This window comes from Terrapene carolina, unplaced genomic scaffold, assembly GCF_002925995.2.
Source record: "Terrapene carolina triunguis isolate 2854851 unplaced genomic scaffold, T_m_triunguis-2.0 Scaffold66, whole genome shotgun sequence".
NCBI lineage: Eukaryota > Metazoa > Chordata > Testudines > Emydidae > Terrapene > Terrapene triunguis.
This window is the reverse complement of record NW_020664417.1, coordinates 19,946,011-19,972,720: the sequence shown is the minus strand read 5'-3', so window position 1 is coordinate 19,972,720 and position 26,710 is coordinate 19,946,011. Positions and strand designations below refer to the sequence as shown.

General features: G+C 40.0%; 1 protein-coding gene across 2 annotated transcripts; it reads left to right on the top strand.

Moving 5' to 3' along the window:
- The first annotated feature begins 2,211 nt into the window (after nt 1–2,211).
- On the top strand, nt 2,212–22,306 carry PRMT9 (protein arginine methyltransferase 9). 2 transcript variants are annotated; one of them, XM_024207612.3, is made up of 15 exons: nt 2,212–2,488; nt 3,381–3,434; nt 4,125–4,325; nt 4,864–5,012; nt 5,450–5,506; nt 6,707–6,943; nt 7,919–8,086; nt 11,338–11,440; nt 13,511–13,617; nt 14,030–14,222; nt 16,345–16,528; nt 16,931–17,639; nt 20,578–20,731; nt 21,212–21,334; nt 21,560–22,306. In XM_024207612.3, exons 2-15 carry the CDS (start codon nt 3,429–3,431, stop codon nt 21,773–21,775), a joined length of 2,607 nt encoding a protein of 868 aa, XP_024063380.2. In that variant the 5' UTR covers nt 2,212–2,488; nt 3,381–3,428; the 3' UTR covers nt 21,776–22,306. The 2 variants fall into 2 exon arrangements, with proteins under 2 accessions (XP_024063380.2, XP_024063382.2); XM_024207614.3 differs by lacking the exon at nt 5,450–5,506.
- Nucleotides 22,307–26,710: the final 4,404 nt, after the last annotated feature.

Below are 26,710 nucleotides of genomic sequence, written 5' to 3'. Positions count from 1 at the left end.
CTAAATAAAGGCCAGATTTTCAAACGTATCAGCATTCAACAACTCCCACTGTGATACTTATGATTAGATTTTCAAAAGAACTCAGCACCCCCAGCATGCTGAGCTCTGTTGAAAATCTTCCCACTTATTTTGGTTGATTTTGTGATCAGGTGTTCACCCCACACAAGGCAGAGCCAGTAAATTAGGATAATTAACCTGATAGGCTGCACTGGGACTGATTGAAGATGGAGCTCTGCTGGGGAAGAACAGTAGGAGTTGTATAAAGCCAGTAAGTTGACAACAGAAAGGGACTGCAGAGAAAGTAGGCTATGTTCACTACCTGGGAGTAGGGTGGTATTTGAGGCTCTGGAGTTTAATAGTTACTCCCTAAGAGGAGGGGGTTTGAGTTGGTACACCTAGAGAGGGAGGAGCCAGAAGCTGTAGGAAGGAGTCCAGGGAAAGAGCAACAAGCTCTGAGGGAAAGCAGACCACAGTTTCCAGGTATAGGGTCCCTGGACTGAAACCTGGAGTAGTGGAAGGGCCTAGGTTCTCCTACCAGCCACTGGGGAAGTGGTACAGACCAGGCAGTGAAGCACAGACTGCCTATGATGGTTGTCCGGTGAGACTTTGGTACCCTGGAAGGGGAAAACATTGTGAGCTGGCGGGAGTGCCAGGCCATGAAGACCTAGCACCCTGAGTTGCAGAGAGTGAGAGAGAGAGTGGCAGCAGAGTGTGCAGCAAGTAGCAGAAAGGGGCATTGGACTAGAGTGGTGATAATCACCAAATGTGGCTAGGAGGTGGCACCCTAGTGGTGAGTGGACCCTGTGACAGTGCCTAATATAGGTGCTGAACTCTTGAAAATCTGGCCTATAGTAGTTAAAGACCAAATTTTCAAAAGTAGCCTCTATGTTTTACATGCCTTAGTTTTTTTGGTACCCAAAATGAGAAGTGTGTCTCTTCCGAAAGTCAGTCCCAAGCTAACAGAAGTCAATTGGAGCTGTGAGTGCTCACCACCTTTGAAAAATCAGGCCAATCTGTCTCAAGTTGGGTACCCAAAAGTTGCAGCTCTCGGAATCTGTAGCAAACTTTGAAAAAATGGATCTAAGTGATTCATTCAGCTGAAATCACAGAGCAAGTCAGGGAGCAGAGTTGGAACTAGAACCCAAATATCCTCACTCTCGATGCAGTGTCCAATTTGCCGGATCTTGTTATCTGCTGTTTATTTTTCAGATTATTTTATTTTCAATTGAGAAGTAGCTCTGTTTCTGGACAGATAGAATCATATTACACTGAAAGGGACACTATTAGTAAAAAAAATCCTATATTAAAGAAATCCATAATGCTGTTTAGATTGAAACTAAAATTTCATAATCAAATTTACTTTCACCATTTTTTTATTGCCATTCACTCTGCTGCAGCAAGTAAATTAGAATAGTTGTTTTCCCTATTTGTTTATAATTGCTTTGATTATCATACACCGGAAATATTGAAATATTTGGGTTGCATACACCATGGAGTTTTTAAATTAAAACAAAATATTTTCATTTAACAAGGAAAAATAATTGAAATGTTTGTGTTAGCATTGAGTTTAAAAACAAATACAATTCCATACAATTTCCATACCCAGATATGGCCCTTGGGCCAAAAAGTTTACCCACCCCTCTTCTGGCTGCGCTTTTCCTGTACCTCCTCATCCTAGCAACCCCCCCCCCCCCCCAACCCCTGCGGGACCTCCTCATCAATATCCTCCTGAGGGCTATCCATCGTACCAGGAGGAGGAAGCCGGACTGGGGTTTATCCAATCATGCCTCTGAGCACAGACCCTCTGAGAGGGTCCACTGACTCCCTAGATGCCTTTGAGGAGCACTGGGTGCTATTGGGGACTCGCTGCTTGGTGTCCCCCATTGGGATCCCTCATTTGCAACCTATCATCTCACTCTCACGCCTATTGGTTAATTTATTGTCCTCGGGGCTGAAATCAATTGTAGCCTGGGCTTAGCAGGTCCTCGCCGCCGGTGAGCCCAGATTTTGCTCCTCAGCCCCTCTCCTGTCCCTGCCTCCGGCTGTCTGGCCCCGTGCGCAGTGATCACCTCTGCCCCCCCCCCCTTAGACTGCCCCCTTCACCCCCGTGACGGCAGAGCGCACCCCGGCGGGGGAGTCACTAGATGTTACTGAGCATGCTCAGTTCTCCCGAGCATGTTCAGTAATCTCCAGGCTGCCCGTCGTGTTGGGCGGTGACGTCACGCCGGCCGGGTTAGCGGCTGCGCGCGGAGCAGCTTCTGGGGTTCACGTCTGCGCGTGGGCGACCGATGTGCTGAGACGCGCACGGCCCGGCGCTGCGTGCGGGCTCCTGGGGGACCCGGCGTCCAACGCCGTGGTTGTAACTGCGAGGCAGGGTCTCCGCCCGGCGCAAAAATGGCGGCCCGCGGCTGGTGCGTCTGTCGTCGGCTCCGGATCTGTGCTGTGGGCCGAGCCGGAAGCAGCCAGGCCCGCCGGAAGAATCGCTGAGGTGACCAGCCCTCGTCTCCCGCTCCCCACCGTCCGCCCACCGCCGTGTGCGACACCTTGCCCCGTCTCCTGGATCGCTCTCAGCAGTGCCGCCCCAGGCTGCTGCTTCCCAGACAGGAGCTCGTCTCCCCCCTCGCAGGCACCAGTTCCTCAGATCGGTCTGCGTCTGCCCCCCATATACACAGTGCGTCTGCTCCCCCGTATACGCTCATTCCTTCACAGAGGGGTACATTCGACCCCCCTCATATGCTCATTCTGTCACAGAGAGGGTACATCTCTGTCTGTCTCTGTCTCGTATGCCCCTGCACCCAGGGCATTTTTAAAGAATAAATACAAAAATAAAAGGAAATGGCCACTGTGCCCATTTAATGTAGGCAGTACAAGTAGCTGGATGATCCCTGCAGCATAAGTGTCAAGCAGACATAAAATAGAACAAACAGGTACTAAGGAAAATTGTTTTCCCGCAGGGTTTGGCAGGAGGGAAATCCCACCAGCCTGATACATGTGAAAGTGCTTCTGCAAAAAGTGCATGGATGTCAACATGTCTCTGTTGCAGCTTTTCCTGTGTCTGGCACTCATTTCCTCCCATAGGAACAATACTTTCCCACCAAAGAGCTGATCATCAGATGTTTATATTAGTATTTTAAAGTATATCCATCATCTGAACTTCTCTCTTACTGTTCTGTTTTCTCTTTAGTTAATCTATCTCTTCAAATAACTATGTCATGTCTGTGTCATACTCATGTAACATAGGTAGATGGAATTACATAACTGCAGAATAGTTGATGAACTTTCATATGGATTACTGTTATTTCCTTGTGGTGTAATATATCTTGAAAACATCTCTGCTGGTGTAACTATATTGGAAACTTGCTTTCTGTATTATCTTTCAGTCCTGGGATATAGTCTGAAAATCCTGAAGGCAGATCCAGGACCTATATATGGAAGTAAGCATTTAAAATTAAATTGGGCACTATTTCACAAAATGTGGCATAAGATTATATACAAATTCCTGACATTTTATTGTTATGGAAAAAGTTGTCATAATTTGTTGCTCTTAGATGTTAAGTACAAAGTAGATTGGCCTCAGTATCCCCTTTATGGAGACTATTTTCTCTGGGTATATATTACGCCAGTTGTATTACTGAAAAAGTTTAATTGTAAATTTTGTGGGTAGCTAAGCATGAAATTCTGTGTGTGTATATATAAGTTTATAAAAACAAGTTGATCCCCCAGAGACCTGCTAAAAGGGTTTCAAAAGTTTAGCAGAAAAAGTAGTGCAGTTTTAGGCCTTGTAAAGACTTGTACACATGTTTAACAGTGGAAATACTCAGAATGTGTAAAGTTAAGCACATCTTCAACTCTTTGTAGGATCAGGGGGGCCTTCTTCACTGCATGCTAGAATTTTAAAATATTTTGACCTGTTACTTTTATTTGCAACTTACAATTACTCTAGGATAAGAATCTTTTTTTTGTTTTAAGAACAGGAGTACTTGTGGCACCTTAGAGACTAACAAATTTATTTCAGCATAAGCTTTCGTGGGCTACAGCTCACTTCTTCAGATGCATAGAGTGGAACACACAGACAGAAGATATTTATACATACATGTTTTATTTTTGTTTATGGAAATGCACAGTTAATTTTCTTCAAAATGCCCAACTCTAATGCCAAATCTCATCGTGGCCACCGAGGTGGTCAGGAAGCTGGCAGACGTGAGCTGGTTTCCAGATCTTTACAGAGTGCTCAGCATTGTCTGGAAGATCAGGATTTTGGAACTGCATATGCCCACTATCTCCTGGTACTAAATCTAGCTCCTGAGCTAAAAAATGATGTCAGGGTGAGTGCTTTTTGAATTATTTTAGAGAGTTCAATCTCAATTATATTTTTTTCCCTATTAACTTTCTAATGAACACATGTTGCTTTTATTTTGTATGTAACTTATTTTGAAGAATGGAAAGGAGAATTAAAGAGAAACAGAGCAGTGTTATGGATGACTCTGTAATTTGGTTAACCAGAGCTGTATGTGCTTGAGGGATAGGGTTTGACTCATTTAATCTTAAAAGCTGAGTGAATTTAGGGTTTTGTAAAAATGAGGCGTTATTAGAACTGGCTTGCACTGTGCAAACTTTCTACATACAGCTCTGTAACATGTTAAGCTGTGTGCTGATTAGAGGTAAGGGTAGCTGGAGTACTAGGAAGAGACTACCTCACTGGAGAAGCTAGCACTTCCAGCATTATGTGCTGTTAAGGAAATAACTGTGCTCATGTTCATTTCAAGACTAATTTCATACTACCTCCTCTGAGTTTCCAGTGTCTTCAATTCCCTGCTTTTGATAAGCTATTACTAATTTAGCAATGTTTGCGTCACTTTTCAGGAAACTTTCCAGTTTACCCTCTTCAAATGGGCTGAAGAGCTAGCTTCTCTTGCACGGATTCAAGATTTATTTAACTGCTATGAGCAGGCCCTGGAACTGTTTCCTAATGATGAAATAATATGTAATAGTATGGGGGAACATCTCTTCAGGTTGGTAGTAATCTATATTCAATTTTTTTTAGATGCATTATTTTTTATTAATTAGTAATAAACATATAAGGATCTGATTCAGCTTTGCTGAATAGGGGTATCTTTGAGCATGGGCACAATGTTAAGTATGTAATACTGAATTTCAAAACTGTTAAATCAGTATAAATATATGTACAGTAGCCACTGCTTAAACATACTATTCAATCCTAAGAAATGCATTTGGTCTTTAAAAATAATAAGAAAAATATACTGCCTTTCAAATGTCATTTACCAACTCACGCAATAGTTATTTAATGAAAAATTAGACCAGAATGGTTGAAAGCCACTGTGAAGATTATAGTTTTGGGTAACTTAATTTTTGTAAGTGGTTATGTTCCACGTTTCTGTAGGTGTTATGAAGATCCTCTACCTCTAACTCTGTTCTATTCCTCCTAAAGATCCCACATTACAGCCAGTTCAGATAAAGGAGGGCTGGTTCAGAATATGAATACCCTGTAAGTCCCCTCTTCTTGATTGGTTTGAGCCTTAGTCTTTGTTTAACAATCTAAGGCATTTCCCTTCCCTGCGCAGGTCCTAAAAGGTGCTGCACATGCTGCCCCCACAGTGCTTCAAGTTCCTGCCAGCGTGGTGTGTTCAAATAGGACTTGGCCTTGAAACCGTAATTCCTAACTGGAAATCCAGATCACTTGTATTAGAGTGGTCTGCTCTGATTCTCTTTTTTTAAAATAAAGAGCAAAAAAAACCCTTCTGACTATATTTTCCTTGCATGTTTTTCTTAAATTTAAAAAATGTTCAATTTTTAATTGTTCCTGGATTGAGAGTTTCAGCCCAGAGCAATATTTTATGGTAATTATAATCTTCTTAAAATTGTGATCTAATGGAAACATGGTAACTCAAGCTGTGACAATTTGATATGAGCTGTGATGTCATACATTACACCTGGATTGGGTAAAATCTTACTTTGCTTTGGTTTTTGGAGATTTGACGTGGCTCCATTCTGGCTTGCATTTCTGATTCACTGTTGCTGTTTTTATTGTGCAAATAATCTTTATAAGATGCCAATTGTTTTACTGCGGCAAAGTCATGGATGAAATGGAGAGGTAGAAGCAGAATACAATAAATGATATATTTTATGTATTTTTGCATTTTAAATCACTGAGGGTGGTACTATAAATCTTACTTTATAAGATAACTTCATCCTTTTTGACACAGACCCACCATAGCACTGGTTAAAGAACTTAAGTTTATATCCTTAAAATGTGAAAACATAGGGACTTTGTGCAGTAGTGCTTCATAACTCAATTTTAGCCAAGTACATTGCTTGGTTTTCTAGTGAAAACATTGTTTTATAAAGTAGTATATTTAGAGGAAAGGGATCTTTCTCTGAAACAGTCTTGTAAATGAAAAATTCTTATTTTCAACACTCTTAAATTAGTTAGAGCTCACTTTTTTTTTGATCGTTTGCCCAAGGTGTACCCCCTCTCTCTCTCATGTGACGACATAGCCCTTAAAGGAAAATAAAGTAGCTTTCAAATTGTGACTATAACAGTTATTAAAAACAACAGTACTTAACAATTCAGTAATGAATGTCTAAAAATGTGGTGTTTTTTTCCCCTAACATCTTCAAGTTTCAGATATCTGGCAGCCAACTGTATACTTCCTGCTTATTATTTTTTTGTCATTTTTACTATTAGAATGGGCTTTAGAGATGAAGCAGCTGGATATTTCCACAAAGCACTGAAGCTAAACCCTGACTTTGCTGATGCAAAGGAGAATTTTTACCGTGTTGCAAACTGGCTGGTAGAACGTTGGCACTTTATCATGCTTAATGACACCAACAGGAATCTGATTTACCAGAAAGCGATTGAGAAGGTGGTCCGCTCTGGTTGCAGAGCTGTTCTAGATATTGGAGCAGGAACGGGAATACTGAGGTTTGTCATAAATGCATGTTTAACGTAAACTATATTAATATAAATATACTTGCTTTTTAGCAGTCATTGTCATGTACATTTAAATTATCCTTTGAAAAAACTGAAAATTAATTTTCATATATTATTAAAACAAAGCTTAAGGAAGGAAAGACACAACTAGAGTTGTTATTGTGAAGTGAGTACCTAGAACTGTGTCACTAATGGTATGTCTGGTATCCACATGCTGATTTAATACATGTTCATTCAGTCACAATGTTGAATTGGAAAACATACCTTGTAGTTATAAACTAAACAGATTGGGCTCCTGAAGTCTAACAGAGAGAGAGATGGTTAAGGAGTGATTTGGTCACAGTACATAAGTACCTATGTGAGGAAGAAAAAGTTGATAATGGGCTCTTCTATGTAACACATAAAGGTATAGCAAGATCCAATGGCTGGAAGCTGAAGCTAGACAAATTCAAACCGGAAATAAGTTGCAAATTTTTAACAGTGAGCATAAATAACCAATGAAACATCTTATCAAGGACAGTGGTGGATTCTCCATCACTGGCAATTTTTAAATCAAGACTGGATGTTTTTCCTAAAAGATATGCTCTAGTTCAAACAGGAATTAGTTCAGGGAAGTCCTGTGGCCCTTATACATGAGGTCAGACTAGATGATCACAGTGGTCGCTCTGGTCTTATAGTGTATGAATTACTGCCTTTATGTCATACATATTATCTTTGTAGTAGATTTGGACAAACTGTACTGCTGATAATACAGTGTATACTGGGGAAATCTGATATCCACCCAAGTGCTATAGTTTGCATTAGTACTGATATCAGGTACTGGTATTCTTAAGAATATGAAATAAATGCTACAGTAAATGTAAATATACTTTAAAAAAAATTCAGACTTTTCTTACCTAAAATAATTTCTAATTGAAATTTTGACACGAATAAACTAATTCCTATGGTATTTCTGTTATTTTGCAGTATGTTTGCCAAGAAAGCTGGAGCACCTTGTGTCTATGCCTGTGAGTTGTCGAAGACCATGTATGAACTTGCTTGTGATGTGGTTGCAGCAAATAACATGGAAGGAGAGATCACACTTCTGCATATGAAGTCTCTTGATATAGAAATTCCAAAGCACATACCTGAAAGGTAGCTTAAAATAGCCTACTGTGATATCTTCTTATTTCAGTTTTGTTCATGAAAGTGGAGAAGAACTGCACAATGTAACATACTCACTAGAAAACAGAAAATAATTGTCTATTGAGATGATACTTAAAAATTCCCACAACATTTGTCTGTTAGATTAATATTTCTCTGTCATAGAAGGCCGTATTTAACTATATTGCAAGTAATGTTTCACTGTTCATTGGAGTGAACTTCATTCATTCAAACCATTTACCTACCAGGTAAAGCATTTGGACAGACAAACCTGAAAGGAGACAAAAAGAGGGAAAAAATAGAACAATAATACAGTCAGCTAGGTCAGTGTCTGGTTGTCAGTCAGGGGTCTTCCTCCTCCTGTTCTTGGAAATTTTTTGGCAGTAGCTTTCGTGTGTGCTGTCAGGACTGGTAAGTCTGGTTAGCTCTCTAGGTCCATTCATTTGCAACGATGCCAGACCATTATTTAATGACTGTAAGGTTCTTACATCATAAAGGTTCCAGGAGAATAATTTTACATTATCTTTCAGATTAGTTCCACTATAAACATCTACGTACAGTAGGTGTTTCGAGTCCACAATTCCAAGAAATTATTGTCCTAGAGATTTTACAAAAGCTTAACTAAGTCAAGAGGAAAAAAAGCTAATTCTAGATCCTGCAATGTGCTACATCTGTTGACTTTAATGGATACTCTTCACCTCTTTGGATTGCTTTCTAATGGCTTGATCCTAAAAATAAGTTTAGGGGGATAAAGCAAAAGGAAAAGCTGGAACCCAGTCCAGTATAAATATGAGATGAATATCTATGATTTCAAAAGGTTCATATGTTCAAAAGGTTGTCTACTAAGTTTAAAATCTATCACATATTTTGTTTAGGTGCACTGAAAAGATAAAAACAACAAGGAGTTTGGTGGCACCTTAAAGACTAACAGATTTATTTGGGCATAAGCTTTCACGAAAGCTTATGCCCAAATAAATCTGTTAGTCTTTAAGGTGCCACCAGACTCCTTGTTGTTTTTGTAGATACAGAGTAACACGGCTACCCACTGATACTGAAAAGATTAATTACCATACCAGGTTAAACCAAAGACTTCAGAGTAATTTGCATTTTAAAAATTTAGCCTTGTATCTTCAAAATGATTATTCAGTTGGTGTTTTTCAAAATATATATACTTCACTGCTGGAGTAATCTTAATGTGATTAATGGATTCCAAAGCCAGAAGGGACCACTGTGATCATCCAGTCTGACTTCCTGTATAACACAGGCCATAGAAATTCTCCAATATAATTCCTTTTGAACTAGAGAATATCTTAAAAAAAAAAAAAAAAATCCAATCTTGGTTTAAAATTAGCAAGTGATTGAGAATCCACCACAACTCTTGGTAAGTTGTTCCAATTGTTAATTATCCTCACTTAAAAATTTAGGCCTTATTTCTGATCGGAATTTGTCTAACTTTAGATTCTAGCCATTGGATTGCCATTGGACACAAATCATTGGTGGACTTGCATCCTAAAAGTCTGACATCTTTGTTTATTTTGAGAGACTTTTATACTTAAGAAAACTTTCAAGTTTACCATGCTTAAATACAAATTGTTTTTTTTCCCACATGTTTAATAACTTTTTAGCCATATTTTCTAATTACCAAATATGTTTACATGTGTAATTTGCTCCGGGATATCTTGTACTTAATTCTGCAATTAATTATAATGTCAAGTTTGGAAGATCTCGCTGATTTCTGTGGTAGGTCTAGATGCCATAAACAAAGGATTTTAACTTCGTTACTCAAAGGAAATCTGTTGTATTCAGGAGTGAGACAAGATGTAAGGGGATCTGCACATGAGGTGGACATTTCTTACTTGGTGGCCTCTAGGAGGTTGGTGGGAATTGCCCTTTTGCAGATCCTCCACCCCGAGGTTGGAGAAGTTTAAGCAGCACAGAGGGCTGCTTTAGACACTGGGCTGAAGTAATTATCTGCAGGGCCATGTTACAACTGCTCCAAGTGGATTCTAGTTCTGACACATTTCTCCCACCTCACATTCCTCTGCGGAGCACCTCACACTGGTTGCTGGCAGCTGGCACAATGATTTCATCCTTAGCAAGTTCAGGTTCTCTGGTAGCTTTCAGAAAAGGGCATCAGCATCTTTTTGTTCAGTTTATAAAATTTCTAATGTTGGTAATTTCATCTTGTTTTTATTCACACTTAAATGTATTCATGTAGCATCAGTATGTTTTAGCTTTATTTTCTGTTTTTGTCTTGAAAGGTGTATTTATTTATTTGCTCTACAGTTGTCCTCTCATCTTTATTGCTAGTATGTCCTTTTGTATGGTGGTTCTGGGTTAAATAGTAGTGTCGCTTTAACCAAATTATAATGTATTTAAAAAACTTTGTTGATTAGGCTACTGAGTCCACTCAGCATCCCAGAAAGCTGTTGGAGTTGGCAAACCACAGTTTGACCAAGCATTTTAGTTTTCAGCACATCTGGTTAAGACTTGTTTTCAACTGGGATGCTTCTGGGGAGCTGTAAGTTTAAATAGCAGAAATCTGTTAAGGGTTGCTGGTGTAGACTCAGCACTATTTTACTGAAGCGTATTCATCATTTCAGCCTTGCTGCTGTTGGTAATATTGAGATTTAAGATTAATCCAAGATTAATATGGGTGCCTTAGTTTTTAGTCGCAAATTAAATTACTAATTTAAAGGTAATATGTGGCCACTAATCTTTTTCATGTCCTGTTTAGAAGTTGTATTTAAAGTATAACTATAAAATTGCACTGTTTGCATGCTTATAACAAACTGATGATAGAGCAAAAATTTTATGAAATCTCCTTCAAGTGCTAATCACTGTTTAATTTATTTTACATGTAAGCATGTGTTCTGGGATATGGTCTGCCATATTTCAAGTCTGTTTGAAAGATCCTGTTTATTTTTATGTTTGTCTTAGGTTCTTCTCATACCTAATGATTCATAAGCATTGTCTGGAAAGTTTCATGGTAAATTGTTGCTCAGTGTTTATAAACTTGTTATAACAACAACTTAAAATATGTCCCTCTGCTGGATGTGTTTTGCTTTTCACTTACATTAATTAATACTTTAATAGCACAGCTTTTTATCAACATTTGCTGCCTCTAGATTCAGTTTACATTTGTATTTTACTTTAAAAGGTGTGACTTCTAGCAGAAATTTGTAATGCCCATTACCATCTCATAACTGTAACTACCTTTTCTTAAAAACAATTTTTCATAGGGTTTCCCTGGTTGTCACAGAAACGGTAGATGCAGGTTTGTTTGGAGAAGGGATTGTGGAGAGTTTGATACATGCTTGGGAGCATTTGCTTTTACAACCAAAGGTAGGTGATATATTCAGACACTCATAAATCAGAACCACATTGAGACATACATACATAACACATCCTTATTATGAATGTTGCACTCTTCCTAATGCTTAGACAATTGATGCTTTATTTTTAAATTTGAGTTACATTAATGCTTGTGAAAGTGAAATTTTACAGCCTTGTTGGCAAAAGTACTGTATCGTATCTGTTATATGTCAGTAGACAAGCAGTGACAATGCCGTGTGAATGACGCTGACTTATCAATGTTTTTCAACACTAACCTGGCAGGTGCAGTGTAGGGAGGGTAGTTCAGTCTTTATGGCTCTTCAGTCCTTGACATCTGTGTCTATCAGTGGTGCCGATTATGATGACTTTTGTGTTGTGGACACCTGTCTACTGCAAACCAGACTGAAACCTATTCATTTAATATTAAGACACAAAACAGCTGTCAGAAGGCCATGCAGTCAGTAGAGATCTAGGCTGGATTTGAAACAGCAGCCTAGAAAGAAAGGGTTCACTGTGATTGAAACCAAAATCACCTCATATGTAATTAATAAAAACTAGTATACATCTGCTTCTAACACTAGAGGGCATTCTGTTACCAATCTGTTAAATCTTCCAGTTCACCCTTATTTTATATTTAATAATTCCTTGGTGATTAATTTGAAAAGCTGGAAGTTGCTAGATGCATCTTGCCTTTCAGACTATGTAAATGTAACTCCCCTCCCCCGCACCAAAAACAAAAAACACAAACCCACCTCTACTTTCTATTACCTGTGTCTGACAAACTTCTATTTAGGTCTCATGAAATAATGGGATGCAGTCTGTGAAAAGTTACAGGATCTAGTTTCTTCTTTTATGTTTCCCTCCCAAAGAAAAAGATTACCTTAAAATCACCATCTAGATGAAGGGTTTTTTATCTGCTGTATTAGACTGAAATTGATGACCTCTAGTGTTATAAAACAGGAATAGTTTGATCTATTCATTTTGCTTGTTTTTAGCTAACTTGTATTCCTTCAAGTTAGGATCAAATACAGGGTTTAAAATTACACAAGAAAATACAATGAGCTGTCACACACAACTGGTGTGTAAATAATTGAAAGCTTATGTGTAGCTCCATGAGAGGGTAGTTTTAGATGTACTAAAACATAAGAACCATTTATGAGGTTCCTTCTTTCGATTCACTCTTTCTGCCATGTCTATGTTGTCATTCAGTGAGTTTATATATATTGATCAGCAGCTTGTTTATGTTGAGACAGTGAAGAGAGAAAAAAGACAATAAAGAGAGAGCTAACCTACATCTAAAATACAAAGACTTGACTAGAACAAGATAAGTATGGAAAAGAGATATTTGAGAAAAAGTATGCAGTTGATACAAGAGAAACAACGAATGCTGAAAGATAGGTGGTAAAAGTAAAGTATTTTTAAAACACATATTGAAGCTATCAAATTAATTACTGGGAAGTAAGCAAGATAAGCAGGGGATAGACTCATAAAATCACATTGGGGAGCATGACTTATTAGAAACTATCAGTTGAGAATTCATATTTAATACAGATTGGCATTATTGAGAAATAAGGAGTTTTGGAAAAATATTACTTTACAGTTAAGCCTGGAACTTAAAATGGGATATTCTTCAGGCAGATACATTAGGAAAAAACAAAAATACTATCTCTTAGTGAGTGACCCTTTAATATGCCATCATTTTTTTGTGATGAAAGTGTATGCAAAAAAAAGGTAGCTGTGGCTGCAACAGTATCAAAGGAGCATTTGAAATGCTGTGAGAAATGAAAAAATTGGGAAAATAACAACAGCTTCTAGAGTTTTCGTCCTTCATTATATATAATATACAATTGGCTGTTTTTCCAAGAAAAGGGGCATAATTTAATTCATTGCATTTGCACAAAAAATTGAATTGACTGCAATTAAAAAAAAAATTAAAACATCATTAGCCTTGAGAATATTTATTAAAGTTTTTGAGATAATAATGAATGACACAGAGAAATAACAAACTTAAACTCAGCAGTACCAGTAGAAATAGGTCTTCATCTCATTGTGCCATCTTATTTATTTACATTTTCACAGCCTAAAAATCAAGACATTGGCACTGAAGACTATGGTCAAGTTATTCCTGCAGGTGCTATTGTATTTGGGATGGCAGTGGAATGCAAAGAGATACGCAGACATCACAGGTGTGTTTATACTTTGACAGGATTTGGAGCTCACATTTGACAGATTTAGGAAAAGAAATGTGATCAGTTTAAACAAAAGGGGAATATTTTTTATTTTCCATTCACTTAACACAAGTATGTGTGTGCGTGCGTGTATATAGTTAAATGAGACCACCAACTTAAGCAGCTGTGCAAAGTATGAACAGAATTTCTGTGTGGTTGAGTGACTGAGCTGGTACTGATTAACTTTTAGGTCTGTATTTAACTACTGAAAGAGATGTACGTTTAATATTCCAGGAACAACTACCAACAATGACTGTTATCACACTACGCACTCAATATGTTCAGTGTTCAAGGGGAAGGATTGTGTATAGCTTTGATTTGTCTAATTTAGGCTTGTTTGTGGTTTTCTTCCTCCCTGCTCCCCTCCTAGGGTGGGAATACAAGAAGTTGCCTGTGTGCATTTGGCAGAAACGGTGGAGTTCTGTAGTCCAACACGTGCTTCTGTGAACTCAGAGGAAACTATTGAACCTTACACCACAGAAAAACTCAGTAGAGTTCCTGGGGGTTATATGCCACTGACAGAACCCTTTCAAGCCATGACAGTGGATTTCAACAATCTGGAGGTAATGATTTCTTCACTGTCTTATATCCGAAAAGAAAAACAAACAAACAACCTGTAGAGCAGCTGATGCAAAGCCAAAAATCTGGCTTGTCTCTAAGGGTATTTATTCATTGCAGTTTGGGTGGGTGATAGTTATCTGAGTGTGAGCACCCAAGTTAGCCTATGCTGGGTGTGAATAGCCACACTGCAAAGCCGTACCTGAGTTAATGTGTGCTCACTGGGGCTGCACTCACCCGTATGCATCATTAGGACTTCTGGGGGTATATCTCATGGTTCCTTGTGCTGCAGGATTCTTTCCCAGTGAATTATAGAAGAACTTATCTGTCCTTCTGGGAGGGAATTGTAAGAAAGCTGTTGGAGGACTGTCAGCGCTCAAGTGATTTAGCTGCATTCTCACTGCAAAGTGGACAGGTTACCAGTTTGAGTGAAAGTGGCACCTGAGCTCTTGGCTGTAGCCCTAGTAAGGCCAGCTAGTCTGGGTTGAAAGCATCAGTTAACTTGGGTGAGGGGGTTTTGTGTGTGAACAGAAGTAGAGATGGGGACAACATCCAAGAAAGACCCTGAGGAACTCTGCAGTAAAGACATACCCTAAGTAAATTTATTAAATGTGGTGTTCCATGTTTGTCCATATGCCCTTGGACCTATTGGCTAATTTTTACCACTAGAATTGCAATATATAAATGAGTTGTGACTGATCAGATTTCAACTAAAATTATAGGAGTGCATTTGAATTGTTGAGGATGACACAGGAAAGATTTTATATTTAAAGTCAAAACATTACCACTTAACAATGAGCTGCTCATAGATGTTTGCAGTGGAGAGTGGGATAAGTCACCATTCAAACAACTAATGACTTTTTTTTTTCCCCTATGGAAACCATTTTGTACATCTATGTTTTGACAATGCAAATAGGTTTATTTTGTGTGTATGTATAATGCCGACAGACCCCGGCATCAGCGGGCAGAATCGAACCGGGGACCTCTGGAGCTTAATGCATGAGCCTCTATCACATGAGCTAAAAGCCAACTGACTGGTAGCTAAGGCTGTAGAGCAGACTCATTTTAACTTTCTTTAAGTGGTCTCGGTGCCACGAGATGGGACAGAATAGCACATCCAGAAGGTGTGTGGGTTACATATGCACAAAATAGAGCTGAGTTGGAATGTCTGTCTTGGAATGCCAGTGATGGCCATGCAGACTGAAAGGGTGATACATTTTGATGCTGGTGCATGTGTGTTTCTGGTTTGTTGACCCATGGAGAGGAGTTTGCACCAAAGTGGTGAGCCAAAGCTTAAAATAAATTGTTATATAGATAAAAATCATTCTTGGCTACTGATTGGTTGGGAATTGCTATGTTCTGTATTGGTAACTTTCCCTGTTCACGTTATCTGACATCTAAGGTCAACATATGAAGTAAAGCAAAGCACTTGAATATATTACAGGGAACTATGCTGCAACAACCTCTAATGTCTTTTCCAGTTCTGGCTTCTCTGATAAACAATTAGTGTCTTGTCAAATGCTTAATCTTGTACATGTTTTCCTCAACTTGTGCCTATATATATGTGTTTAATCTCACAGAATACATTTTATAAGATCCTAGAAATAATGTGAAACTCTCTAAACAATTTATTACCTAGATCTTCAAATAAAGCAGATTCCAGCCTTACTGTGTGAAGAGGTATAGATATAATACACAGCAGGTGAAAACAAATGTATTCATTTTCATTTATTTGGAACAAGTGAATACTCATGACTGTGCAGCTTTTTGCCACCAGCAATCTGTTGGCAATGGAGTTGTCTCTGCATACACTGGCAACTCACTTGTTCCCCACCCCCGCATGCCCACTGTTGGTTCTCAAATAGTGTCATTCAAACATATTCTCTTTTTAAAAACAAACAAAAACTATTGACACACTAGCAGTTGGGAGCAGGGTTACACATCAAAGTATGAAATTCAGAAATAAAATTAACTGCTTCTGGGGTTAATTCTAAAAATAGGCTCTAAACTTACATTCCCAACAGTAAAAAGGAATCTGACATGCATTCCATTCTCAACGTTAGTCAGCCATCGCTCTTGGAGAAAGAGGTACTCAAGTTTTATTTCTCTTTTTACCATCTTGGTCAGGAATTGAAAAGCCTGGCAACTAGGAAGCCTTGCAAGATCAGCATACCTGTCACTCAAGGAGGCGTGCTGGATGCTATTGTGGTCTGGTTTGTACTACAGCTTGATGATGAGCACAGTCTATCTACAAGTCCCAGTGAGGAAACTTGCTGGGAACAAGCAGTCTACCCTGTGCAGGGCCTTCCTGGTATGTGGATTTTCCATGGCAATACTATTAACTTTTTTATATTTTGTTTATTTGATAGTAACTAGTCTTAAAAGGATGCTATCAATTTGCTTCAGAGATAAGGGAACATATTAGGGAAAGAGGACGATGCGTCACTAACCGTAGCAGAGTCCTTATTTCTCTTCCTCAGTCTCCCTGAGCATTCCTTGGAATCCTTACTTCATTATTAACTTAGCCGTTCCCCACCCATCACTGTCCCTCTTCTCTCCTCCTTCTGCTATGTCAGTAGTTTCCTAATAGTAAATGGAAAATGGCTCTAATGTAGGGTTTTGCTTCCTAAAACCACAGATCAGGCATTTGTATGGACACTCCCTTATAATTTCTGAACGTTATTAATGTACCTTTTTGTACTTTTTTGATAAGATTATTCTGTGAAACCTGGAGACACTGTGATGATGGAAGTATGCTGCGAAGATTGCTACTTGAGGATCCAGAAGATTTCTGTTTTGACTTCAGAGTATGGGATGGACATTGAAAGGGAGAACACACTGGCTTCGGGCAATGAGGCTGAACTATGTAGTGCTTTGGCTAGTCTTCAGACTACTAGCACATCGGATGGCATGGGGCAGGAATGCATGCTTGAATCCACTGAAATTGCACTTCTAAACAATGTGCCATACCATGAATGCTTTAATGCTGCCATTGGCAAAGTGTTGTCATCCTTGATCCCAACGAGAGAATCTCTGTCAATGGATGTTGATGGTCATGATAGAGAGATGAACTTTGAAAAGAGTCAAAACAAGAATTCCTCATATACAACTCATGACCCTTTGTATGTATTAGATGTGTCCGAGGGCTTTTCGATTCTGCCAATAATTGCTGGCAAACTTGGGCCAGTTAAAGCTTACAGTTCTGTTGAAAAAGAGCAGCATCAAATAGCCCTTAACATAATTTCAGAAGCCAACCATTTCCCTAAAGAAACATTGGAGTTTTGGCTCAGCCACTTAGAGGATGAGAGTGTGGTGTTACAGAGACCCAAATCAGACAAACTGTGGAGTATTATAATTCTGGACGTCATAGAGACTTCAGGTTTAATCCAGCAGGAGGTGATGGAAAAGGCAGCAATATCCAGGTACTGTATGACATTTATAAATCTAATGAAGGTGAGAGAGAACCTCCCTAGTAATTCCAAGCTTCAACCTGTCTGACCAAAGGAGAGAGAGGAATTATTTAAGCTCAGTACCAATGTGGACACAAGAACAAATGGATATAAACTGGCCATCAGGAAGTTTAGACTTGAAATTAGATGAAGGTTTCTAACCATGAGAGGAGTGAAGTTCTGGAACAGCCTTCTAGGGGGAGAAGTGGGGGCAAAAGTCATATCTAAGCTTGATAAGTTTATGAAGGGGATGGTATGATGGGATAGCCTAATTTTGGCAATTAATTGATCTTTGACTATTAGCGGTAAATATGCCCAATGGCCTGTGATGGGATGTTAGATGGGGTGGGATCTGAGTTACTACAGAGAATTCCTTCCTGGGTGTCTGGCTGGTGAGTCTTGCTCACGTGCTCAGGGTTTAGCTGATCGCCATATTTAGGGTTGGGAAGGAATTTTCCTCCAGGACAGATTGGCAGAGGCCCTGGGGGTTTTTCACCTTCCTCTGCAGCGTGGGGCAAGGGTCACTTGCTGGAGGATTCTCTGCACCTTGAAGTCTTTAAACCACGATTTGAGGACTTCAGTAGCTCAGAGATAGGTTAGGGGGTTGATACAGGAGTGGGTGGGTGAGATTCTGTGGCCTGCGTTGTGCAGGAGGTCAGACTAGACTATCATAATGGTCCATTCTGACCTTAAAGTCTATGATTCTAGTTAGTGATAAATTTCTATAAAAATTAAATAATTTATGTGATTTAAAAAAAACACCCTAGGGAAAATCTTATGCTTAGCATACCAGAAATCTAAACAACCATTGTCCTGATAAAAGCTGAAGCAGCATGAAATTTTAAGAGATGTGAGTGATAGAACAAGCTCAGAATCTTGTACATTTCAAGCTGCTGTGGAACAGACTGAAATCTGTCAGGGACAGATACACGTGAGCTAGAACAGAGATAGAGAAAAAGGAATAGCTAACAAACAAAAAGGTAACACAAAGCAAGAGAAAAATGAAGAAAATACAAGACAAAATAATAGAAAATAGCAAGAAGGGCAAAAACAAACTGGGAAGAATATTAAAGAAAGGATGAATCTTCAGTTTTAGAGGGTTTTTATTGGGGTGGTGTGGGTGTGTGTGTCACATTTTCATCTATTCATCCAGACTTTTAGTGAGGTCAGGATAATAATAGCCAAGGGGGTGTGATTTTGCTGTGTCAGCCCTTTTGGGGAAGTTGGTTCTGATTGTGTCATATCTACATTCACATCAGTTGTCAGAGACTGTGAACATGTGGCTAAGAAGTAAGTCTGTCTCTATTTTTGCCATTTGTTGTCTCTGTTAGTGCCTTTGTAAAGAGACCTCTGCTAGAAAACAACGAGAACACAGAAAGTCAATGCAGACTTAAATACCTACTTGCTGCTGCTCTTGACAGCTCAGCAGTCTGTGTCAGGGAACTGAAGAAGCCTCTGAGTTTAGCACAAGAATACTGTTAACTTTGTTCTTGTGTGTATTGAGAATGATTTAGTTAAATATTTAAAACACTGCTGGCATCCCACATCTGGGTGATTTTATCTAATTAGCACTACCCTGGGCACATCATGGATTAACTGAATTCCTGCCATTTTCATTCTGCACAAGGGATTGACTCTCAAGCGGGATCCCACTCTCCTGAACAGTGCCCTAGTGATCTCTTTCCCAGCACCCTCTGGCTTCCAGTTTTATTAACAGCTTCGGTTGCCATTTTTTCACAATCCTTCAGTATTGTCTAAGGAGTCAGTGTTGTAAATAAACCAGACCTTGTATTTAAAGCCTAAACAGCCTATTACACCATCTTAATGAGATAACTACATTCTACATAAGAATGGCCACGCCAGATCAGAACAGTGATCCATCTAACCTAGTATCCTGACTTCCAACCGTGGCTGATGCCAGATGCTTCAGAGAGAATGAATAGAACAGATCAATTATCAAGTGATCTGGTCATCCAGTCCCAGCTTCTGGCAGGGCACTGGCCCGGAAGGGTAGGGCTTGCACTATCATAGAATGGCCTGTCTCCAGTGCTCTTCCACCTGACCTGTCACTGTTCTTCATGGGGTATTTAATATTTTGAGTTCCCCAAGTCAAAGACAAACTAATGTCAACCAGCCTTCAAAGAAAATGAATCCTGGTATAATACAGTGCAGAATTTGACAAGATATTTTAGATTGGGAGTGATCTGAATAGCTGTTAGGCCCCTATTCGGGGAAGCACTTAAACACTTCTGACTTCAGTGGAACTTAAGTGCCCATCCTGAATCAAGACCTTAATGCAGTCAGTTTAGTTCAGGGGTGGGCAAACTACAGCCTGTGGGCTGGATCTGGCCCATTGGCCATTTTAAGCCAGCCCGCGAGCTCCTGCTGGGACGCCCAGTCGGGAGCCGCACCACATGGCGCGGCCCCGCTCGTGCTGGGTTGGGGGCTGCACCACATGGCTCAGCCCCGCTTCAGTGCTCCAGCCGGGGTGCCGGGTTGGGGGCTGCACCACGCGGCTCCTGGAAGCCACGGCATGGCCCCGCTCTGAGGTTTGCGGGTCGCTCCATGCCTAGGAGCTGGAGAAGGGACATGCCACTGCTTCCAGGAGCCACTTGAGGTAAGCGCTCGGCGCCTGAACCCCTGAGCCTCTTCCCACACCCCAACCCTCTGCCACAGCCCTGATCCCCCTCCCATCCTCCAAACCCCTCCCAGCCCAGAGCACCCTCCTACACCCCAGAGCCCTCACCCCCTCTCGCACCCCAACCCCAATTTTGCGAGCATTCATGGCCTGCCATACAATTTCTATTCCCCGATGTAGCCCTCAGGCCAAAAAATTTGCCCACCCCTGGTTTAGTTTCTTACTAGCAGGAGAACACATTTTGGCAATAAACATTTCTCTCTCTCTTTATAGGTGTTTGCTTCACTCTGGAGGAAAGATATTCCCACAATATGTGGTGATGTATGGGATGCTTGTAGAATCGCAATCCTTAGTACTTGAAAGTGCAGTTCAAGGGACTGAACCCACACTTGGGTTTAATATAGCACCTTTTATCAACCAGTTCAAGGTAGGAAGTTAACGACATGCTTCAATATCAAGCATAGCTCTCAAAACCCATAAATGCCCAACTGAGGGCCACAATCACAATATAAGGAATTTAAGAAAAAGCAGTGCTGGAAGTATTAATGATGTTGGATTAATTTCTTCAGTATATTTTATAACCTAAATTCTGTGCATAGATACTGATGTAAATTTACTATAATAGCAGTCAAGACACATGCTTCAGGTAGGGCAGAAGTGATTTGTGATCTGATATGGAGAGCAGTAAAAGTTATGACTTCCAACACTTCAGTGTTCAGAAAAACAGCTTTGGTAGGAGACTGTTTCCTTATGCAACTTGTGTCACAAGGACCAGATTTAAAAAAGGATTAGAAGTGATAGTTATTTTAGCAGTTCAGTTCCTTTAAGAAACAGTGCAATAATTCATAAATTGAAAGTTGCTGTTGTATAATAGTTAAGCCTGAAAGCCTGGTACATTCCTCCTCAGGTGCCTGTTCGTGTGTTTTTGGATCTCGCCACATTACCATGTGTGCCCTTAAGCAAGCCAGCAGAACTGCTAAGACTAGATCTCATGAATCCCTATTTGAACAGCTCCAATAGAGAAGTAAAGGTAAGTTGAGCGCACACTTTTTTTTTCTTCTTCTTCAATTCCTCATTACTATAGTTGAAAAATTCAGTACAAAAGCTATTTCAATGCAGGCCACTTTGAAGTAGATTTGAACAGTTTGAACCACTGTATTTGATTTTCTTGGTAATCTAGACACTGCCATAATACAAATAAAATCAGTGAAAAATTAGAGTTCTACTTCCTTAAACATCCCCTTTTCATTTTTAGGTGCAAGTTTCTAAGTCTGGCCACGTCACTGCCATTCCATTTTGGTATCATATACATCTAGATGAAGATATTTATTTGGATACGTCAAGTGATTCCTCCCACTGGAAACAAGCTGCAGTTGTTCTTGACAAACCGATCCAAGTTCAGCTTGGAGATGAACTTGTTCTCAACATTCAGCACTATAAAAGCAATGTCAGCATCACAGTAAAGCAGTGAAGAGTAGTCACTTGGAAACTGGTTCATATGTTCAAATCAAAGAAAATTATTTTGGCTTAAATATAATTATCTATGCACGCTAGCCGAATGGCTCAGCATTTGAGATGTTTAATAGAAGATGAGCATAAAATCTAGGTTTTATGTTTTGACCCAAGAGGGTTTTTTATTATTAAATTTTGTTTGTTTGTTTTAAGAGGCCCTATTGATGAACTACAAGCCATTGTGCAAGGACATTTTGAACTGTTATAGTGAAGTCATGTCTTGCTTAGCAGCAGGAAGCTTCATTGTTAACTGAATTGATTATTTCTCCAATTTTCCTTTGTACAAGCTGCAGAGGAAGCTGTAATTTTTGTTGCAGGGATGCTCACAATTTTTTGTTTGTGTAAGGTACTCAGATACCTTAGCAGTAAACACTGTATAAATATCTACATACATAGAATGCAATATTGTGAAACAATTAGATCCTCCCTTCAATCCCACACCTTCTTTGTGACAATTATTTTAAGTTACATGAAGTGGTATTAAGGAGGCAGTTTTTTCCATCTTAAGATTCTAAAACAAAATCTATTGTCACTATTTCTTTGTTTCCTACTCTAAACAGACTGTGGACCTTAAAGAAAGAGCTCCAAATATAGTTCTTCAAGCTCTGAGCCATTCCATACAAATAGCAGCCTATGCACACTGTGTGGCACATGCACAATAAAAAACTGCTTTTATTAAAGGTAAATCTGAATTCTACTGTCTGAATAGCCTGGCTTTGGCAGAGAGCAAGGGAGTCTGGTACAATGAGTTTTTATGGACAGATTAAGTTGCAGTGCTTAGTCTGCCTTGATTTCTTCTTTCCTCCTTTGCAAGAGAAGGATACAATTATAGTTTGATCTTCACCTGTGCCAATAGTGTCAGCATAAAGGGCTGTCAACACTGTTCAAGGCTCTCCTTGGTGTGTGGAAGAAAAGTCTGGCCAAGTCACCACCATCCCATTTTGGCTTCTGTGTTGCTGCATATTCTCACTGTCCACAGATTCCCAAAGGAGAACTCTTGCAGGTGACAAGTCCATTGGGTACCTGCTAGATATGATGGCTGGCTACCAGAGGGATGCAGTCCAAGGACCCAGCCAGGGACTGGTTCGACCGTGGGGCTGCATTTCAAAGAGAAGTGGAGGCAAGAGCTTGTCCCTTGATGGAACTGGTAAAGGGGTCTTAGCAAGGTAGTCTATCCAAGGACCATGATAGAAGGCACTGACCTTCCTTCAAGTCCATAATCAGGCACCATCATACCCATTTTTTCTTCTGAATTAGAAAATAATTGGAATAAACCCCCTTCCCTCTGTACTGTAAAGGAACCTCTTCCACTGCTCCAAGACTTAGAATTGATTCCACCTCTCAAAGCACAGGGAGGGGCCGAGCCACATGGTGCAGCGCCAAAGCAGGGCCGAGTCGTGTGGTGCGGCCCCCGCACCCGGTGCCTCGGCTGGAGCACCGGAAGGGGGCCGAGCCGTGTGGGGCAGCCCCCCACCTGGAGCGTTTTAAGCCAGCCCACATTTTAAGTGGCGCACCGGAGCAGGGCCGAGCGGCGTGGTGCGGCCTCCCCACCCAGCACCCTGGCAGGAATGCCGGAACTGGGCTGAGCTGCATGGTGCGGCTTCCAATGATCCAAGGGCCGTAGTTTGCCCACCCTTGGTGCAGTAGCATGATGATAGGGTGCATGCATGACCTCAGTGGACACTGCTAGCCAAGTGATTCCAGTCTTGAGCAGATGTGCACCAGAAGTGGAGTAGTGCTGAGCTGCTCCTGCAGACTTTCACCCATAGCCTAGCAAATTAAGAGTGAAGGTGCGGGGTCTCTCAAGTACTCCTGCTAATGCCGAAAAACAGGCAAGAGTAAGTGAAACAGTCAGAAAACTATGAAGGAGACTGCTTTGGACTTCTAGTCCTACCTATTCAAAAAACTTTAAAAATAGGCATATCAAGGAGATTTTCTACACCAGTATTGGCAACTTCAGTAGCCATATTCTAAACAAGGCTCCTGCAGCTGAAGGCTGCAGCCCCTGTAAGCTTGTCTACATGAAGGGTCTCTATATTGCTAACTGAATTTTTTTTTTTTAAAGAAGAGTTCCCTAGTGTTTACCAGATTTCAGCAAAGCAGTGCTGTTTAGGGATGTAAATAGTCTAAAAAGTTAATGGTTAAACAATTAAAATTATATTGGTTAACCGTTAACTGATGCTCCAGCTGGCCTAGCTTGGCGGGGGCTGGGCCCCCTCCTGCCGGCCTGGCACTAGGGCCCCTCTGGCCAGCATGGGGCAGCCAGCATTAACAGTTAAGAGTGGTTAATGGTAAGCCTAATGCTTACTGGTTAACCGTTTAACCTTTTATATCCTTAGTGCTGTTGGCATCAATCCTACTATTGAGGGCTTGTCTACATGCCCTATGGGACTGAGATTTCTAACAAGCTGCATATTGATTGGTCTAGTGCGCACCAGCATTGGCTACACAAAGAATCTGTAGTGTGCTTTAATATAGTGCTGTCAGTACATTTAGTGAGCACCAGCATGGTCTACATTGACCAAATTAATATGCTATATTATTGCACTTCAGCAATCACCCCCTCTCCCCCCCGCCATAGAGAACATTGCTGCTCTGTCTAGAGAAGCTTTAAGTCACAAACTTCCATCAGTGTATTTTTCATTCTCTGCAATCCTTCAAGTTCAATTTTATGCTGAAGTCAAAATTTGCTGATCATATATGTTCATTTGTTGTAAGCAGATATTTTACATTTAGTATATTTTTTAAAAGATGTAGGAAAGAAAAAAGTTTTTCTTCCAACTGTACTCAGAGTTCAGTAGCTATGTGGTAGTTGTCCTATTTTTGTGACCCAGTGCTAATACTGCCTTAATTTTTTTTTTCATGGCCTTAAATAGATCTTAACTTCTTAGAGGGAGGAGAGTAAGAAACAAGTTACTGAGCCAAAACCTCAGAAACTATGTCACTGAATATGGTGCTCTGCTCAAGGAGGATTTTAATACAGACGCTCCCTGGGTTACGCAAGACCCGACTTACGTAAATTCGACCTTATGCAAAAAGTTCCATAAGGCATAAATAAAATTTCCAAGTTGCGGAAAATATTGCGTAGCGTACGGGAACGCAAAGTACTGTAGTACAGTGTGCGGAGGAATACAGCAGTAACATCTCCTACAAGGGAAGGCTTTGCGCTTCACAGCCTCTGTCTCGTGTTAGTTCAGTGATACTGTATTTCTGTTATTTCACCCTATCATTTCATTCCTCATCTACAAATTAAGCCCATTGTCATCCACCACCAAAATGCAGCCTTCAGTGTGCCAGGATAACAATAGGATTAAGGTAAATGCAAGGCTTTCCAGAAAGGAATGATTGCGTAAATTGGGGAGCATCTGTAATCCTTAACAAATGGTGACAAATACAACTCAACAGGCATGAAAGAGGTTACACGGAAGACAGTTTTCTGATCCAGAAGTAGGGACTCCAGATAATCTGTTCTTTATTTATTTTTTGATAATCATAATGAATACAAAGGATCTGATTAGGAAAAGATGGAAGATTGGAGGTTGTGACCATGAGCTACTTGAATTCAGCATATTAATAAATTGGAGGAAGTGTTAAGTTTTTCTGAAAAAATAAAATGGAAGTTGAGTGCTTCTCTGTGAAACTACAACACCTGATGCTGAAAGAAAATCCTCTGAGAAACATGAACAGGAGGTAATAGTTACAATCGTATCTTTAGTTTTCAGAAGAGAGAGACTGCAAAATGAGTTAACGATAGTCAGGGTTGGGGTTTAAGGAAAAGTACTAAGAATGTATAGCTTTTAATAAATCAGAGGATGAAATGAATGACTTAAAATAGCTGATGTTAAACTCTTGTGAATGTCTTCCAGAAAAAAAAAGGACAGTGAACAATCCATAAGGAATGGATTATAATCTGGAATTTCCTATCTAATTTTATCAGTAGCTTTTAAACATCTTGGGACTGGAGCACAGCAACTTAGACTGGGACATTTACTTGTAGTATAGTAAAGGAATTGTTAGGAAAAAAACCCAGCTAATCCAGGTGACATCCTAGAGCAGTAGCTATCAAATTTACTGTAGCAATTGTTTAAGACAACGAACAAGGGTGGTACTGAAATTTTTTAAAAATCAGTTTCAGATTTTTAGAAGGAAGGTAAGTGGGAGGGTCACTCCACCATAAAATAACTTCCATCCCAGTTGAAATAATTAAAAAATAGGGGTGGGGGGGAACAATAACTAAACATAGAATTAGAGAGACATAGGGTTAGAAGGGACCGCAAGGGTCATTTAGTCTAACCCCCTGTTAAAGATGCAGGATTTGTTGTGTCTAAATCATCCAAGACAGATGGCTATCCAGAATAATATATATTAGAACCCAGGGCAGAAAAGGTTCAACAAGGGAAAAAAGCAAGGTAATAATTCAGGGAAATTACAAAGGAGAAACCTAGGTCACTCCCAGCTTCCTAGGAATGAAATAAACAGGAAGTTAAATTCAGAAATCTTGATTCTCCACTGCTTTGCACCTTGCATAATCTATACATCTGTGTGAAGTAAAATATGAACAGATCAAAATTGCTTTTGCTACAATCTGTCTGGCCAGGCCCTTGCAATTGTATCATCTAAAGGCCAACTTTGCTGCTATCACCTATACTAGTCATCTGAAAACTGCCAGAAGCACTTGAGTTGCAGTCCACGCTGGATAGGGAAGGGGGCTGCTGGAAGGGCATTCCTTTGGAGAGGCATGCACTTCTGGAATACGCTCCTCTGCCAAACAATCTGAATTGGTTAACACTTAAGACAGATCACAAATCCCATCTATTTTTTCAGGCCATTAGGTAGAGAAAGATGAGGTTTAGAACTGTGGGGAGTGAATCTTTGATCTTTAGCACTCCAGTTA